The sequence below is a fragment of the Engystomops pustulosus genome, chromosome 1 (genome assembly GCF_040894005.1).
Source record: "Engystomops pustulosus chromosome 1, aEngPut4.maternal, whole genome shotgun sequence".
Classification (NCBI taxonomy): domain Eukaryota; kingdom Metazoa; phylum Chordata; class Amphibia; order Anura; family Leptodactylidae; genus Engystomops; species Engystomops pustulosus.
The window spans coordinates 215370872-215389689 of record NC_092411.1 but is presented as its reverse complement, the minus strand read 5'-3'; the positions used below and the strand labels follow the sequence as shown (position 1 = coordinate 215389689).

General features: G+C 40.6%; 1 protein-coding gene across 1 annotated transcript in view; it reads right to left on the bottom strand.

Moving 5' to 3' along the window:
* Nucleotides 1–18818, bottom strand: part of FGF2 (fibroblast growth factor 2) — a 52171-nt gene that overhangs the window by 19750 nt on the left and 13603 nt on the right. The window contains exon 2 of the mRNA XM_072119377.1: nucleotides 3914–4017. Within this exon, the coding sequence (XP_071975478.1) occupies nucleotides 3914–4017 (104 nt within the window). The remainder of the gene's footprint in view (nucleotides 1–3913; nucleotides 4018–18818) is intronic.

The window sequence follows — 18818 nt, the reverse complement described above, 5'->3', positions numbered from 1 at the left end:
TGAGCAGAAATGTGTCATATTTTGTCTAAGATGAGTCAAGTTTAGAGGCTGCAGAGAAAGTGTCACTTCAGACTTCCCTATCTTCAGTTCTATAGCACATAGAAACATGTGATATTGGTGTCATGTATATAGACTCTCAGGGGGTGATTTAGCAGATTATCTAGTTTATAACCATAGTTCAGCTTTTATTTTAAAACCGCTGTGGGAAAATATTTTAAATACAGTTTGTGTACTGCTGTTATCTAACTGTTATAAATGATATTTTTTACTGAACTGAGTATAAATTATATCTCAGATGCCTCTGTTCATTGCTTGGACCAGCAACTGAAGCAATGGTCACATTTCTGACTCCTACCAGCAAGACATTATTCTTTACTAACATTACATAAAAATCCTGGTGAACCAATGAAACCAACCAACAAACTCTTTATTACACTATTATTGTAGCTATCTTGACTAACTGCTGTGGATATTTTTCGTATAGTATATGAAAAAGTCAAGCATGATAAACACTTATTCATAAATTCAGGCACCGTGTTTGTGGTAAGCTTCTTATATTTAATAATATAATAATCTTTATTTATATAACGCAATCAAATGCTGCAGCGCTTTACAAATCATAGGGGACATATGCAAATATAATATTACATTACAGAGTACTAACAGTCTTATAGAACAAGAGCTTACATTCTATGAGGATAAAGGGGATGACACAAAGGGTATATATCTTGGTTTATAGCTGGTGTTTGCTGGATAAGCAACAGGAGGAGGACATAGTATAGATTATTAAAGAGAGAGTTGACATTTCATGCAGTTAGTGACTGTGATAGGCTTGCCTAAAGAGATGGGTTTTAAGAGCACGTTTGAAACTTTGCAGGGTAGGCATTAGTCTGAGTCTGGGGAAGAGTGTTCTAGAGAATTGGTGCTCTTCAAGAGAAGTCCTGGAGACTTGCATGAGAGATTTAAATTAAGGTAGAAATTTGTCTAATATCACTGGCAGATTGAAAAACACGGGTTAGGTTGAGATGAGTGAAGATAGGTAGGGAACTGCAGCATTATACAGAGCTTTGTGGATGAGGGTTAATATTTTAAACTGAATACAGAAGGAAACTGGTGACCGGCACAGACTGGAGGCATTCGTGTAGCGTTTGGTCTGAAAGACGAGCCTGGCTGTTGCATTAAGAATAAATTGTAGAGGAGAGAGTTTAGCGAGTGGAAGACCGATTAGTTACAGTAGTCTTGTTGATAGTGAATCATAGCAACAATTAGCATTTTAGCTGTTTCAGTTGTCAGAAACAGACGGATTTTGAAGATGTTTCTGAGATGCATGCGGCAAGAGCAATCAAGAGATTTAATCTACGGTGAAACAGAGATGTCCAGCACAACCCCAAAACAGCGGGCCTGCTGCCTCGATGCTATAATGATCCCACAGATGTAGAGGTCAGTGTTAGGTTGGTTAGTAGATGGTGGAAAGATAAGGAGTTCAGGCTTGGAAATATTAAGTTTCAAGAAGAGGGAGGACATGATGTTAGAGACATCTTCAGCGTCTCACTCATTTCTTGGACTAGAGACCTGTCAGGCTGTGGACGAGGCCTCTTTTTCCTGGTACCCAGCACCGATACCACAGACGAGCACTAAGCCGCGCTCTGCCAGCCACTCAGGTACTTAGGGATCCAGCTGCCACCAAGCCACATAAAAGCTAGGCCCTAGTGGGAGATGTTGCAAATATAATCTTGACGGCATGATAACCCCTCTAAGTCAGGGACTATCTGTATAGGAAGATTACCACAGTCACGGTCCAACAGTCTATCATGCTTGATTTCGATTTTAGATTTCCTATTAGATTCCTATTTAGATTTCCTTTAAGGACCGAGACCCATTGAGAAAATTATTTACAAACATGACATGCCTGAGAAAAAGGTATAACGTAATGAAAATGCTTCCAGAACTGCTTTTCATTGACATTATTCATACTTCAGCAGGATTCAATGTTGTAAACCTGCAGTCTTTTTCTGCCTGAAACAAGATGACTATTATGCAGCGAATGCTGAAATGTAAGCGTCAGACTCTCGATTTAGCTTTGGGAAAATTTGCCATGTCTTGTATTTGATCACTTTATTTGCTTGTTGGCATCACTGAATCAAGTTCTGTATGAGCTATACTGTTATGTCAGTGAAGCCCCATGAATATACATGCACTGTATGTGTAAAGCCAAGGTAGAGACCTGGTGAGCAGAAACATCTATTCTAGCATAAAATGTTTAAAGGGGTATTCTGGGAATATGTAGGTCTCATACAAAAACTCATAATCCTATAAATAAATGAATACAGTACTCAATGTCAATAGATGACAAAACAGGTCTTAAATAGTTTGCTTTTATGATTCACAAAATATTATGAGGCTTACTAAAGTAGGCGTCATCTAAAACACCCTTGATCCTTCAATGCTCTGCTCCCATTGATGATGTAACAGACTGTCCTGCTCTGTGTCACGGATGCACCCGCAATCCTTGTTGCAGATCACGGGCACACCCATGCCCTCCTGGCCCGGTCTTACATCTCCATGAGCCTGCTTCTTGACTAGGCTGCATCCCCGCTTCAGCAAGACCATACCGCTTTTCGGCTCCCGCTGCTAGGGCATGTGCACGCCCTCTCTACCGGCCTTAAAGGGCCAGCGTCCTCTTGATTGGTGCTGGCTAATCTGGCTCAGCCCTTATCATTTGGCACCTCCCTTCCTTCCTCGCCGGATCTTCAGCATTCTTCATGCAATTTCCAAGGTTTCTACACCTCGCTTCCCACAGCGGTTCCTGCTGAAGAAGAAAGCCTGTTAGTGTTTCCAGACGCTTTCCTGTCTTCCAGCGTTTCCAGACACCTCTGTGTTTCCTGTGTTCCTCTAGCGTTTCCAGATGCCTACATTTTCCCAGTGTTCCTCCAGCGTTTCCAGACGCCACCCTGTTCCCTGTGTTCCTCCAGCGTTTCCATGCGCCTCTGTATTTCCTCTCTCCAGCGTTCCCAGATGCTCCAATGTTCCCAGGCGCCTGCAAGCCACCAACTCTCCTCCAAGGACCTCTCCGTTCCTGCCTGCCTGGGTCCTTTGCCAACTACTGCCTGCTTGCCTGCCGTGAGTTCCAGCTCATGCTGCCAAACCGCCTTCCTGCTGTCATCCCAGGCTCAGACTGTGTCCTACATCCCTGTCATCCCTGGCTGCCACCGTGGAACGACCTGGTGGCACCCCGCCGCAGCAAGACCATACCGCTTTTCGGCGGGTTCTGGTGAAGACCGATCCCATGTTGCAGCTAAGTACTCTCTCCATCTCCTGCGGTGGTCCAGAGGGTCCACTGGTCCACAGACTCCTCCCTCTGGACTCTTCGCATAGAGACTTTCCTCCTGGGTACTCCCAAGTACCTTCTGTCGTCTGTGTGACCATTACACTCTGTTACCATTGTAATGATGTGTAACTGCCATCACTGCACATTACCTCACTGAGATGATGTCTCACCACAACACAGACCATACTGGAAGCACTGCAACCAACCAAGTGCAGCCAAACATAATGATGATCAAATGACCTTCTCATCACATGAGGTGCAGGACAAGTGATGTGGACATATGACTTGTCTGCTCCTCAGGGAAAAATTCAATGGACTAATAAATGGGCCAGTAGCATTTTAATTCTTCATTACAGTGTATGTCAACAGCATTTTTGAATATAAATTATGCTTATTCCTGGAATACCCCTTTAAGCATTATTTTATACATTACACTACAAGGTGCATCTTTATTAGGTCATAACTGCTTATGAAAAATGTTCTTTATACCAATCTTCCTGTCAAAAGCTATCTGTGGCAGAATAGGGGCATATTTTTGTATAGGGGAGAGATTTTTGTCAAACAATTTCAGATATAAGCACTTACCAGTGCCATTAACCTGCCATCTTCTTTCATTGCAAGGTATCGGTTTGCAGTGATTCCCTTGATGGATACAACACCTCGCTCTTCTGCTTGAAGCTGCAATTTTACTACAAGCAAAACAAAATTCTGTTAAATACATTATTTACTTCACAAATATTTTCTTTATATTTAGAACAGTTTTGTTTTCTCACAGACAAAATGTACTTGTCAAAATGTTGCATTTTTAATAGAAGGAACAGTCCCAGCATTTGCTTCTGTTTGCTAAGTACCAAACAATGGAAATTTAAATAGTTGTTATGACAAATCATTTTAAAGACTAGACCTGTAAGGGGTTTCCAGGAATCTTTGAAAACCCCACGGGAGCAGTTGTAAGCAAAAAAAAAAAAGTTCAATTCATAGGAAGGGGAGTCATTTACTTAACACTACAGCATGTACAGATATGTCCTTATAGACATGAAAGTACAGTCCAGCCATGATCCCAACTCTTGTGAATTCTTTATTGAGGCATATATAGCAATACAAAAAATTCCACTCAGAAGGACGACAATCGCCTACGCGTTTCGGACAGATTACTTGTCCTTAGCCATGACTAAGGACAAGTAATCTGTCCGAAACGCGTAGGCGATTGTCGGCCTTCTGAGTGGAATTTTTGGTAAAGAATTCACAAGAGTTGGGATCATGGCTGGACTGTACTTTCATGTCTATATGTTTATTATGCCCTAGCAGAGGGCTGGCCCGTGCCGAATCCGTTCTTCTCTGGTAGGTAAGCTGGAATCCTCCTTTCATTTGCAGATATGTCCTTGCAGAGACCAAACAGTCCAGATGTATAAAGTCTGTTGGTAATCAAGAAGGAATTGTAGTTCTATGCTCGATAGATTGCTATGGTCTCCCATCACAACTCACAGGACAAGCTGATGCTAGAAGTCGGCATTTGTTGACAGGCAACTAAGGGGAACTTGTGGTGTCTCATTGTGAATTTTTAGTCTCAATTTTACAAAAGCCCTATAAGCTTTTTAATTAAGAATAATGTTATAGTAAGTTTTTTTTTTATTGTTAACTAGCATGTTTAGGTGGAATAACGATTATGAGAATTCTGGGTTCCTGCAGCATGACATTACTTAACTACAAATGCAGTTCATTTAAATAGAACCACACTTTTTTTACCACTATCCAAGTTGGCAAGACATGAACTGCACAAGAAAACATAATTAGTTCAGGGATCGTGACACTAGCTTTCCAGGGGTTAAAGAGGCCCAGATGAGTAAGTCCCCCAGCTACAACATGCTGTGGTAGTATTGTTATTCATTTGGTTCCAAGACTTGTAATTGCGTGATGCAGATCCTGCCCCCACACCACCAGCCAGCAGCCAAAGGAAACCACTAATAGTGTGTGTGTTCAGCATTACAGCAAAGAGCCTTATAAAGTGTTGTTCCGGTCATGAAAGTTGAAGACATCAGAGTGCCATGGAAAAAGTGAACTATATAAAACTTTACCAAAAAAAAAAATGCATTGACTCATCTGACCCCAATAGTAATTATCTAAACACAATTAAAAAAAATCTATAATTTCAGTAGCCAGTTTTCAGTACACACATGTTAGCTAGAGCTATGTCAGCCTCCATTATATCACATGACCTAGGAAAACTGTAGAAAGAAAAGACAGAAATGAGAAATGTGCTGAAAATGAAATATTAATAAAGATAAGATTCATTATCAGTTTATATCATGTTCATTGCATGTTTTTAATGTTGGGATCCAGGAAATTTCCAGTAGAAGCAATGGTTGTATGTAGATCATTTTTAATCTATATCAATAAAATTCAATAATCCTCAATGCATGAAACAACCCAGAAATTCCATCATTAAAAGTAAGTAGGCCATCTGACCTATAGACACAGCCAACAGACATGTCATATAAGAGAGTTCCTCCAGCTCACCTAGATCTGTGGTAACTTTATCCGCTTGCACGGATCCACCCCACTGCAGGGCAACAATATCCACGGTAAGGAAAAATATTCCGGATCCAGCTATTTGCAGAATAAGACCGCCTTTATTGTGTTCTTATGGCATCCATCAGGTGAAATACAGGTAACATGGTAAAATCATGTTACCTGTATTTCACCTGATGGATGCCATAAGAACACAATAAAGGCGGTCTTATTCTGCAAATAGCTGGATCCAGGTTGCAGGTTTTTTCCTGCTGATCGCTGCCAGTGAAGCTGCCGGCGGCTTCAGAAAGATGGTTACTTCGGGTTAACCCATTCATTGCGAATGTCAAGCTCGCCCTCACTGCCATACAATGCTGCTGTATAGGTTTTTTTCCCAATGTGTTTCTTCTGCCGTAGATATCAGCACATTGTAATGAATTCGGAGTAAAATCCCCATATACTGCCATACTGTAGTATGGCAGTATATGATAGGATCGTTCAGACAACCTAGGGTTAAGGTACCCTAGGGAGTCTGAAAAATAGTAAAAATAAAAAAGTAAAAAAAAAATTATAATAAAAAACTTAAATCACCCCCCTTTCCCTAGAACTGATATAAATATAAATAAACAGTTAAAATCATAAACACATTAGTTTTTGCGCCAGAAGACGTCAAAATCCCCCCACATTTTTTTGTACAGGAGGTTTTAATTTTTGTAAATGTATGAAAACATTATAAAACCTATACAAATTTGTTATCCCCGTAATCGCATCGACCCAAAGAATAAAGTAGACATATCATTTGGGGCATACAGTGAAATCCGTAAAATCCAAGCCCACAAGAATACGGCACAAATGCGTTTTTACTAATTTCACTGCATTTGGAAAACGAAAAAGGGCCGCTGCTTTAAGGGGTTAATGTTTGAGTGATAGTGGAACCAAAAGAATCATGAGCCAAATACATTTGTAGATATAAAATAAATGGGTAGAACTCACCGGGATGCACGGTCATCATCCAGTAAATAGGTGTATTAGTCCTGGTTGCGGATGTCAAGCTCACCCTCACTGACATACCATACTGCTGTATAGGTTTTTTTCTAATGTGTTTCTTCTGCTGTAGATACAGATTTACAGGGGCTTTGTTGATGGCTTATGTCCAAATAGTTCCACCATCAAGGTAAAGATGGGAGAGTTCCACGAAGCTTCCATTACATGTAATGCTCTAGTAATGGCAGACCTATGGCATAGGTGCTAGAGTTTGCAATCAGCACCCTCTCTGTGGGCAACCAGGACCAGGGGTGTAACTTTAGGGGGTGCAGAGGTTGCGATTGCACCTGGGCCCAAGAGGTTTAGGGGGCCCTTATGGTATCACTTTCCCATATAAGAAGACTATTTCTATAAACCATGCATTATAGTCGGGGGCCTGGCCCAGACTTTGCACTGGGGCCCATCAGCTTCTAGTTACGCCACTGACCAGGACATCACCCTGACCCTATCTCCTGCAGTCCCACAATACATGGGGTGTTTTGCGCTCAGTGCTATTTTAAAGTGACAAATCTTGGCTCTCTGAGATTACAGGAGGCGCAGGTAGGTGTGGACAGAGCTAGATTTTCATTGTTGCTTTTGCTCTGGGCCCTGCAATTCTTTCTATTCAGGAGACTCTGAAAGCTACAATAATAATCAGAATTTATCCTCTTTTTCCCTACAGTATTGATGCGTAAGGACACTAATACGATTGAAAGAATAGTTGACCACGGTGTTCCAGTTTTCCCTTGTATTTTTTTAGTTTTGCTGGTATTTATAGTTCTATAATTGTTTGAGAAAAGAAGACAGCTGGGCTCCATTAGTGTGCGATAAGACAAGAAAGTATGTGAAATGCTTTCATTACAATCTTGTGCAGGAGAAAAAGGAGAAACACCCAACCATTAGTATTTTATCATCTGTTCATTAATATAATATGCACTAGTAGTAACAGATTTGGCCCAGACTATACACAAGAACAGTAAAGGAGAGGTCCCTGAAGAGATGTTATTTGTGATAGGCCTGGATATATTTCCAGGATTTGTAATTCCGGTCAGAGATTTTAGGAAGATAAGCAATATGCTCCTTTCACCTTTGCCCCTTTCCTTTTAACAACTGTAGTTCTAACAAGTTTCTATTGATATGGAGATAGAGGCCCAACCCATACTCTACCCGTAATATTAGGATCAATTCTCCTTGTGTAATTATCTATTAAAGGATAGAGACCATTCCTTTTTTCACTACAGTAGTCAATGCCAGTCTAGTGCTATGTGTTATGTCCAATAGTTTTTGTTTCGGTTTCCTCCAGGTCTTCTGGTTTCCTCCCACACTCCAAAAATATATACTGGTAGGTTGATTAGATTGTGAGCCCCATTGGGGACTCGGACTGATTTGGCAAACTATGTGCTGCAGTGCGTAATCTGTGTGCTCTGTATAAATAAAGGAATTATTAATATTATTATTATTATTATTATTATTATACCCAATGTTTGTTCCTGCCCCCACAAAATCTTAATCACTATATGGTTAACTAGTTTACCTACTCCAGTTAATCTGTTAGGATTTGTGTTTTATAGTCCTGAGGAGTTGTTTCCAGTTGAATTTGTAAAGGTTTAATTAAAACCAGGACACTCATTGTCCCAAGAGCTGTATTTTTTGAGTATTGATGCTATTGCTACAATTGTTAGGATTTTCTGTTGGCAAAAATCCATACAGAAATAGTGTCCCTAAGATTTCAGAGCAGGTAATTGTAGCTAGTGTCTTCAATATATTTATTTTACCTAACCCCCACTCCTTGTTTTTACACAGTACAGAAAGTAATAGTAAAAATGTATTAAGCATGTATACAACAGTTATTAGTATATTAAGAGTCTTGTGCTTGAAGAGTAGAACCCATGTTTGTTGTATGACTTATTATTTTTGTTGTTCATCAAAAGACCAGTATATTAAATTTTGTCCATTTTTGTGTTTTCTAGCCCAGAAACATTGTATGGGTTTATGATCAAGTTTTAATTTCTGTTATATAGTTGAGATTTTCTAAACTTTTGTATGTCATAAAGTATTCAACATTTTACCACTTTTACCAAACTGAAGGAGAAAAGATGACATCTGCCAAGCAGGTAGCGTCCTATTAAACTCCACGCCCTTATCCCATATTATCACAGGGGTGGACTTATGGGATCAGGAGAGGCATGTTATAATTGTAGTGCACCCAGACCATCACCCACCATGTCACCAGGCACACCTCTGTATCTATTGATTAATGTAGAAGGCATGCCCTACCATTCTTTGGTGGTAGGCATCATAAAACAGACTGACTCAAAATAACATGTTAAATCACGGTGTATCCACTAATTCGCATCACAGGTGTCTACAATCTTTTAATCAGTCAATCCTGTACATAAGGCTACAGCTACTCACTGTTCTGTATATAAGGATACAGCTACTCACTGTGCTGTATATAGGGCTACAGCTACTCACTGTGCTGTATATAGGGCTACAGCTACTCACTGTGTGGTATATAGGGCTACAGCCACTCACTGTGCTGTATATAGGGTTACAGCTACGCAATGTGCCATATATAGGGCTACAGCTACTCACTCTGCTGTATATAGGGCTACAGCTACTCACTCTGCTGTTTGGTGACAAGGTGTGTACCACACTCAACATCGACCAGAGGAAACTAAGAAAATAGTTGTCTCAGGAGCTTAGTAAACGAATTACAAGCTCCAAATTACAAATAAGCATGTTAAATGTGAAGATTATAAGACCATCTACAACCAGCTTGATGTTCCTGTCACTTCAGTTGCACATATTATTCAGAAACATGATGGCAAATTGATGGCAAATCAAAGAGACAAATAATACAAAAAAAAAAACAAGAAAAACGTGAACTTCAAGGGCAAAGAACATCAGTATCATATTGCACCATCCATCGTCGTTTGAGCCAAAGTGGATTTGATGGTAAAATACCATGGAGGACACCATTGCTGAAAATAAATCATAAAAAGGCAAATGAAATTTGCAAAATGATAAGTTGTCAAGACACAAAGCTTCTGGGAGAATGGTTGTATAAGACTAAAATTTAACTATTTGGCAATGCAAAAAAAGGGAGAAATGTATTGCGTCGTGTCAGAAAACTTGGTCTCAGTCCTTGGTCATGGGTCTTGCAACAAGATAATGACCCAAAACACACAGCTAATAACACCCAAGAATGGCTTAATGGAACACATTGGACTATTCTGACGTGGCCTTCTATGACCCCTGACCTAAATCCTATTGAGCATCTTTGGAAGGAGCTGAAACATACTGTCTGGAAAATCTCAGACAACTGGAGCAGTTTGCTAATGAGGAGTGGCCTAAAATACCTGCTGAGAGGATAAGAAGTCTCATTGACCTGTTACAGAAATAATTTGATTGCAGTGATTGCCTCAAAAGGTTGTGCAACAAAATAATAAGTCAGGGGTACCATCATTTTCATTGTGTCCCACATGAGGGCACCTGGAGGTTGCACCGTGACCTTTGGTAGGGACAGGAAGTTGCGAAAAGTTTACATTTCCCTTACCTGCAGCCTCTCACCAGTGTAATTCTATATCTACCAAGGGTCAGAGTTGTGACTCTTTCCTTCCTAAGGGAAGAGGAGGGATGTGTAATAAAATCCCCTGTTTAGTTAGACACTCACAATTCTGACACTGACAAGGAATTGCTCCTATAGACTATTTCCCTACTTTGCTCAGCTCTGAAGAGAATATCACATTATTGGCTAAGGAGAGCGCCCTACTTAACTCAGTCCGCAGGGCGGTGTGGCTGTGACAATGAGAAGGATATGTCAAATCCAAGAGCAACTTATGCAATCCTTCTTTTGATATATCATAGATCCTAAGGACCAATGTAAAGGAACAGGGAAGCAAGGGTGCTGATCCTATCCTAAAGGGGTAGAGGAAGGGGCTATCTATTCTAAAACTTATCCAGCCAGAAAGAAAAACTGTGACTCCCATGTGGGGAAGGTTGGGGGTGCATCTTCTATCCTTCTTTCCACAGTAGAGGTCAATCACAAAGAATCCTTGGATCCTCAATATAATAGAATAGGGGTACAAGATAGAATTGTGCTACTCCCCCCTCGACAGTAATTTCTAATCTCCAAGCAACCATCTAGGAGAATAAATCTTCTTTTATGGGATAAAATGCAGGATCTGTTTTCAATGAAAATAATTGTTTCAGTTCCTCCAGACGTATAGCAGAAAGGTTTTTATTCTACCCTACTTCTTGTGAAGAAGCCAAATGGGGCCTTTCGTTAAATCATCAATCTGAGATAGGTAAACAAGAATGTCAAATACTGAATGTCACATACAAACATTTCAAGATGGAGACAATATGTGCACCATCGATCTAAAGGATGCATACTACCACGTCCCAATCATCTTATAGAAGTAGATTCCACAACTTCTCTTCTGATCCAAAGGGACCATACTATCCAAGTATTGTGAGATTTATTATGGATCATAAATTATCAGAAGTCGATCCTCAACCCAAACACAGAGACAAGATTTCTAGGATTTATTCTGAACTCCTACCTTCAGACAACTTTTATACCTCAGGACAAGAAGGAAATTTTTATATCCCTCATTCTTTGATTCCAGAAGAGGTCCTCAAACACCATCAGGTCCACCATGTAGCTATTAGGCCATCTTACTTTCTGTATAAATTGTGTGGCATGGAGTCAGTTCCACAGTACAGTAGTTCAAAGATGGATATTGAAAATCTGGGACAAAAACCCGGCTCATCTACATTTCAGGAAAAACATGCCTTCAGACTAAAGAAGCAAATTTGATGAAAGGCATACTATGGAATCTATTCCCATAGAAAACGATTCAAACGGATGTCAGTGAGACAGGTTGAGGAGCCACGTTTTAGAACAGATATCTTCAGCGGACTTGGTTTATCTGGATGAAGAGACAGTTCTCAAAGTTGACTGCAGTCTGGGAAAGCCTAAAAAGAGTCCCTCCTTTTGTAAACATAAGAAATGTAAAGATCTAGTTGGACAATGTAACGGCAGTGGCTAATTTACACCAACAGGAGGGAACAAGGTATTCACACCTGATGGAAGTCATTCAAAAATTTTCCACTGGGCCAAAAACAACCTGATTCCTTAATGGCAGTCTTTTTAAAGGGTTCAGAAAATCAAGTGACGTACTTCCTAAGCAGTCAAAGCCTGGATCCCCACAAGTTGCTGTACAAAAGAATACACCTCTACTTAGCTGTTTCGGCGCCCCCAGTGTCCCATGTCACCGCCCCTCAGTGCCATGCTCCTTTTTGTTCACAGGGGAACAGCATCTTGGTGGCAACAACTTCCGGCTGCCTGACACAGCTCTGGGAGAGGGGACGGGAGTACAATCTTGGGCAACACCTTTAATCTTGAACTATATCAAAGGCACAGTGGATTTTCACAGCAAGGCCAATGACAACTGTAACACCCAGTTCTATTGGACCGGGATTTTTTACAGCCATAATAAGTAAAAAAATATTGTTTGATCTGCTTAATCTTCTCATCTGAAGGTAAATCAATAAACCAGCTGGATGTGTTATGCCAGACAAAAACATTTCTTGTAAATCATTTGAGAATCACATACTTTAGCACCCGACAGACATAAACTATAAGATGTACTTGATAATATGTTGGTGGTATTCACCACAGGGAATTCAGGATCCCACAGCTGCTGAATGGTAAGCAGGCTACACATTTCACTCTCTACAGTAAAACCCCAAAAGGCCTTATGAAAACATTTTTAATTCTCCAGTGCAGGTGGCTAAGCCATGGAAAGAGATTTGCCCAGCATAATACAGAGACTAAGTGGTTAAGGCTGAGAATAAACCCACAAAGTTGTATATTTTAGGGCAACACATTAACCACTAACCAATTTAACCACAGTATGTGCAAAATATCAAAGGCACTTATAATTGTAAAGTAAAAGTCCGGCCATAGATAAATGTATGTTACCAGAGCTTATGAATACCCCCAGGAGCCTTTCAGGAAGAAGATTACCAAATCCTGGTTTATCAGGATTTTAATGGTTGATTTATAAAGGTAGATTCTTTAAAAGAAATCAAACTAAAAATACAGTAGATGTCAGAAAAGAAAACAAAAACTACAGGTCAAAAGTAAGCCCTCAAATAGCTCAATACAAAGCAGATCATTTAAACAATACTTGTTGAGCCGAATAATATGTCAACAAAAAGCAATATATAATTATGGTCTAATTTTAAGTACCGTATATACTTGAGTATAAGCCGAGTTTTTCCGCACAATTTCAGCTCCTCTTCTATCTTTATGTGCGCAGCAGGTCCGCAACAGCTCCTTGGGCAGCGCCTTTTCTTTCTTCATGCCAGCCGCTGCTGACATCACAGAGTGCTCCGGCCGGGTCATGAGCACAGTGTTGTCACGGACCTAGCGCTGGCATGAAGAAAGAAGAGTTTCTGTCCACGGAGCTGTCGCAGACCTGCAGCGCACATAAAGATAGAAGAGGAGCTGCCTGGGCTGTTGGAACGGTGAGTACTCAGTTTATTTTTTTTTACGGGCAAGCTATATGCTACAGGGGCTGGCTATATACTTCAATGTGCTGGTAGGCTATATACTTCAAGGGGCTGGCAGGCTATATACTTCAAGGGGCTGGCAGGCTATGTACTTTTAGAGACTGAGTGCCCAAACTACATCCGAAAGCCACATATTTTTCACAAAGTGCCAAATGCCAATTTAAAGTAACTTATTGCTCCCTGCTGTGTCAAAGATTCGAGCCCTGAGGACACCAATACAGTAGAATGATGGAGAAATTCATATTATTATTGTAGCTTCCCTCTATGGTCCCCTGAACAGGATGAATCGCAGGCCCTGAGAAGGGGCTTCAATAATAATCCAGCTCTGCCCACTCCTCCTTGCTCCTCCCTTACTCTTCAAGTCACTTTAAAATAGAGCTAAACATGGCCGGTTCTGGACTGCCTGTGACTGCAGGAGGTGGAGTCCTGAATGGTGACCTTTTGGGTGATGGCCTGGGTGCCCACAGAGAGGGCTCCAAGTGCCACCTCTGGCACCCGTGCCATAGGTTCGCCACCACTGATTTATGTGATGCCAAAGTTCCAGGCCTAGAAATGACTGGAGCAAAGCTCTGACAGATCAAACAGAACAGCAAGGTAGTGGTGTGAATGGCTGGAGAGCCGGTTAGTAACATCTTAAGTGTTGATGAACCAAAGAAAAAGTACAGGAGAGTGACAGGTGTGATGCAAATTATTCAAGGTAGCACCTGAACTACTGTTCACACTAGCAATGTCAGAGTGGAACATAATAACCCAATAGCGCATCCTCAGCCATATGCCAGAGAGGATGACACCAGCACAGATGTAACTCCTATAACAGCACATGAGCATAATAGAAACAGCCTAACAAAGTAAGCTACACTAATTCAGGCACAATCATCTTGTGGAAAAAACATAGTAGCTCAGTGTTTGGATGCTGTTTCTGCAGCTCAGATTCAATTCATTGAGCGTTACAAGAATAATGTTCATGTTTATGTAACATAACTCCATGTATTCCCAATCAGTACTGGCTAAGAAGGGAATACCCCTTAAAACAGAGCAAAATCTACAATATGTATTATATTTCAGGAAGACTCAATCATAAGGGTAAGCAAAAGACTTCCATTGACTAATAATATTTTCCAAATATTAATATTGAGACATGACAGTCCACCAGTAAAACCTGGGATAACTCCACATTATTCCATATGACTAGTCAGCTTCCTCAGTCCATTTCTTATTCATACATTATATGATACATTACATAGTGCAGCAGGCACGCCCATTGTCTCACCAGCAACATGCATAGTAGTCACCGACTAAACAACAGAAACTAATGATATAAAATGAAATGTGGTTTAAATAAGGAAAAGGTGTATGTACAAGAGGGTGAGTCTTATAATAATGAAGTGTAGTTTAGCACTGTCTAGTCTAATGGTCGTGCACCTTATATTAGTTGGCTTAGTCTACACAAGAGAATGCATTTGTCACAGTTCAAACAAAACCCATTTTTCTGTGCAAAAATGACTAAAACACTTAAGAAAATGTGACACAAAGCATTTTAGATAGTTTTGGCACAAATAATGTCACAGTTGTCTTGCATTTTGGAGGCAGATTTAATTAGGATACATTTACACGTATACCATCGGATTCATGCTGAAGCCAGACACAACTAATGACCTTATGGTGCACCAGATCCACCCATCTGGCACCCATAGGGATAGTATAACTGAAAAAATGCTGCATGTATTGCAACAACTTATCAAGCCTTTGATAAAACAGATAGAAATTTATGGGATCTATTCTGGCACCCGGAAGGGAAGCTGATACTGAGGAAGTGTGTAATACAATATAGGTAATATATCAATGCACCATAATATTAGCTAAATGTAAAATAAGTTTGAAAATGAGCCAAGCTTATCGCAATGCATGATGCTGCATGCTAAATATGGAGCCATTTAAAACTAGTCTGATTTTAACCTCCTACTTGGCTTAGTTCACAGCAGAAAAATGCCCCAAAATGTTGTACCATTTTTGGTGCCATTTATACCTAAATGCATGCATTTTTCTTAGTAAAACGCTTGTTGTGTTCAAATTTCTGTGTAAACTCTAACCTCCCTACTGCCCTAGATCTACCATCCATGCAGAGTTTGGTGCAGAAAATCGCATTGGAAATTGTCGCTGAGTAGAGAAAATAAAATAATGATCATGTTAATTTTTTTGTATGTCCTTGTAGATGTTTACATGTTTTTATTTTTACATTCAAATCTACAAGAGAGTGAAAATCTGCATCAAATACCCACCATGATGTGGATTTGATGCAGAGTTTTGCTTAAAAAGATGTCAGATCAGGTGAGACAAAACAGGTGAAAAAACATATGCAGAAAATCCACATAAAAAAATGCAACACGAAATAGACAACTCTGCATCAAATCTGCATAAAAACATACATATTGGGGGTCATTTACTAAGGGCCCGATTCGCGTTTTTCCGACGTGTTACCCAAATATTTCCGATTTGCGCTGATTGTACCTGAATTGCCCCCGGATTTTGGCGCACGCGATCGGATTGTGGCGCATCGGCGCCGGCATGCGCGTGCCGGAAATCGGGGGCGTGGCCGAGCGAAAACCCGACGGATTTGGAAAAACCGCCGCATTTTTTAAAAAAAATTGTGTCGCGAAAATTTCACTTACCTTCATCCAGGATAGGCCGGTGTATTTCGAGGCATTCCAGCGGACTTCAGCGCAGCAGCGCCACCTGGTGGACGGCAAAGGAACTACCATCATAAATCCCAGCCGGACCCAAATCCAGCACAGAGAACGCGCCGCTGGATCGCGAATGGGCCGGGTAAGTAAATCTGCCCCATTATATTTGGATTTTCATGCAGATGTGTGCAGGAATTAACCTATTAATGGTTAATTATTCCAATGTACAGACATGCTGAGTTCAGTTTAGCAGTTCCTCATTCAGGCTGGTAAATTCTGCACATAAATAGGGGGAACTTATAACACGCTGCGCCAATGTATGATTACAACTCCTGATCATGAGCTGGATAAAGCAGGAGGTTACAGCTGGCACCTGTGCTGGCGGACAATCCTGTCTCGCGTAGAATTTAGCTATAACATGCATTTGTTTAGACCGGAATGGGTGCAGGCTATAGCTAATGCACAGATGCTGGGCAGAAATGCCCCACCCTGGCCCACTACACTGACGGGCACTCCCCTTTAACACCCTTCTGTGCCCACTTGGCATGGAGGAGGCATAAAGGGGGGAATAATCCCCCTTATACATACAAGCCCTGATAAATGTCCATCATTGTCTGAGTTTGTACACAGTAATTTCTGATAATCAGCCTTAGTCTATTAGAATCTAATCTGTAACTTAGGATAATTGTTCTTTGTATGAATGTGACAATTAAGACATCTAATTTGATGACAATAACAATAGCAACAATTACAGTTTTTCATATGTATGGTCCCTAATACGTCTTAATTGAAGTATAAACCTTCCTAAACTTAGAGACAAGTTCAATATAATAGTTCATATGTGTGCGCTTTAGTTGTATTTTTAAACTCCCATTTACAACTATTTTATTAGCTTCCTGTTAGAATAGTCACCTAAAACAGCGGATGTGAATGTATCCACATTTTTCTCAATCATTCCAATAATTTTACCCCTCACTTTATTTTGGAACATTTTGTTCATAATTTCAAACAGAAGAAATTTGTTTAAGGAACTATTTGGATTAGATTTCATGGAAATGACCAGCAATCTTCCATAATTATGCTCTTTAAGTCATCTAAAAAAATTTCAGACTGAATTCTTACTATTTTTATCAATGGACTCATTGTCAACCATTCTGACATACTACTCAACCAACCATCTTGTTAAATGATTTTACTTATAAAGGTTAACAGCAAGGGGCAAATATATAAAAATGTAAAGCTCTTTATTTAAGGTGAAGAGGCAATATCTCAAATTTATAAAATAGTTCTGAATAATTATTCACCACTGAGTCTCTATATACAAACAGAGGCCAGCAGGGGTGGACACAAACCATCAAAAATGATGTCACCACTCATCCTCTGTTCACAAAAAATGAGGCTATTAGTGATGGGTAGTGCTGCACTGAACCAAAGCACCAAAAAGGGTCGAGTATAGCTTGTTTTTTTATATCTATGGGACCAGGGCCGCATCTGCCATGAGGCGAGATGAAAATCTCGCCTCAGGCGGCAGAATGCGGGTCCCTGTAAAGGGCGGCGAAATTTGCCGCTCTAAAGTGGGCGATTCGGGCGTCCATTAACGCCCGAATCGTCCACCAGCTAAATAAATCACGCCTGTCTCTTTAAGACACAGGCGCGATTTATATGCGGAGCGACGCAGCGCCTTTCCGCCAGCTGCGCGCTCCGTCCTAAGCAGTGACACAGGCGTCATGACGTCATGCACCTGTGTCACTGTGCGGAGCCGCGCCGAGGGAGCAGCTGCCTGCAGGTGAGTATGATTTTATTATTTTTCATGTACTTTAATTAAATGTGGGGAGGTTTCATGTTATACTGGGAGGGGGGGTACTATATAGGGCTAGAAAACGTTTAATACTGGGGGAGGGGGGGACGCTATAGATATCATATGGGGCCATAATTATTTTATACTAGGGGGGTGGGATGCTATATATATTATTTGGGGCCATAATTATTTTATACTAGGGGGGGGTGCTATATGTATTATTTGGGGCCATAATTATTTTATACTAGGGGGGTGGGATGCTATATGCATTATTTGGGGCCATAATTATTTTATACTAGGGGGGGTGCTATATGTATTATTTGGGGCCATAATTATTTTATACTAGGGGGAGGGGATGCTATATTTTATTTGGGGATTTGGGGCTATAATTATTTTATACTGGGGGGATGCTATATATATTATAATTATATGGGGCCATAATTATTTTATACTGGGGGGGATGCTATATATTATATATCAATAAGCTGGGGGCTGTATATGGGATACAGTATATTACTAAGCTGGGGGGGCTGTATATGGGGTACAGTATATTACTAAGCTGGGGGCTGTATATGGGATACAGTATATTACTAAGCTGGGGGATGTATATGTGGGGCAAGATTTTATTTAAGCTGTAGGGGATCTGTATATGGGAGCTGTATATAATTTAATTGGGTGGTGAATAACGAGGCCTTTAAATATATGAGAGCAGGGATAATGAAGGGATGTGTTATATGTGGGGAGAGTGCGGTCAGTTGTGTTGTGAGGGGTATATATTATTTAGGAGCACAGTGTTGTTATCCAGGAGACTTCATACTGTAAGTGACTGTGGTATTTTTAGGGACGCCGGGTGGAGATGCTGCACGGAGGTAAAGATATCTGCCCGTGAACTCAG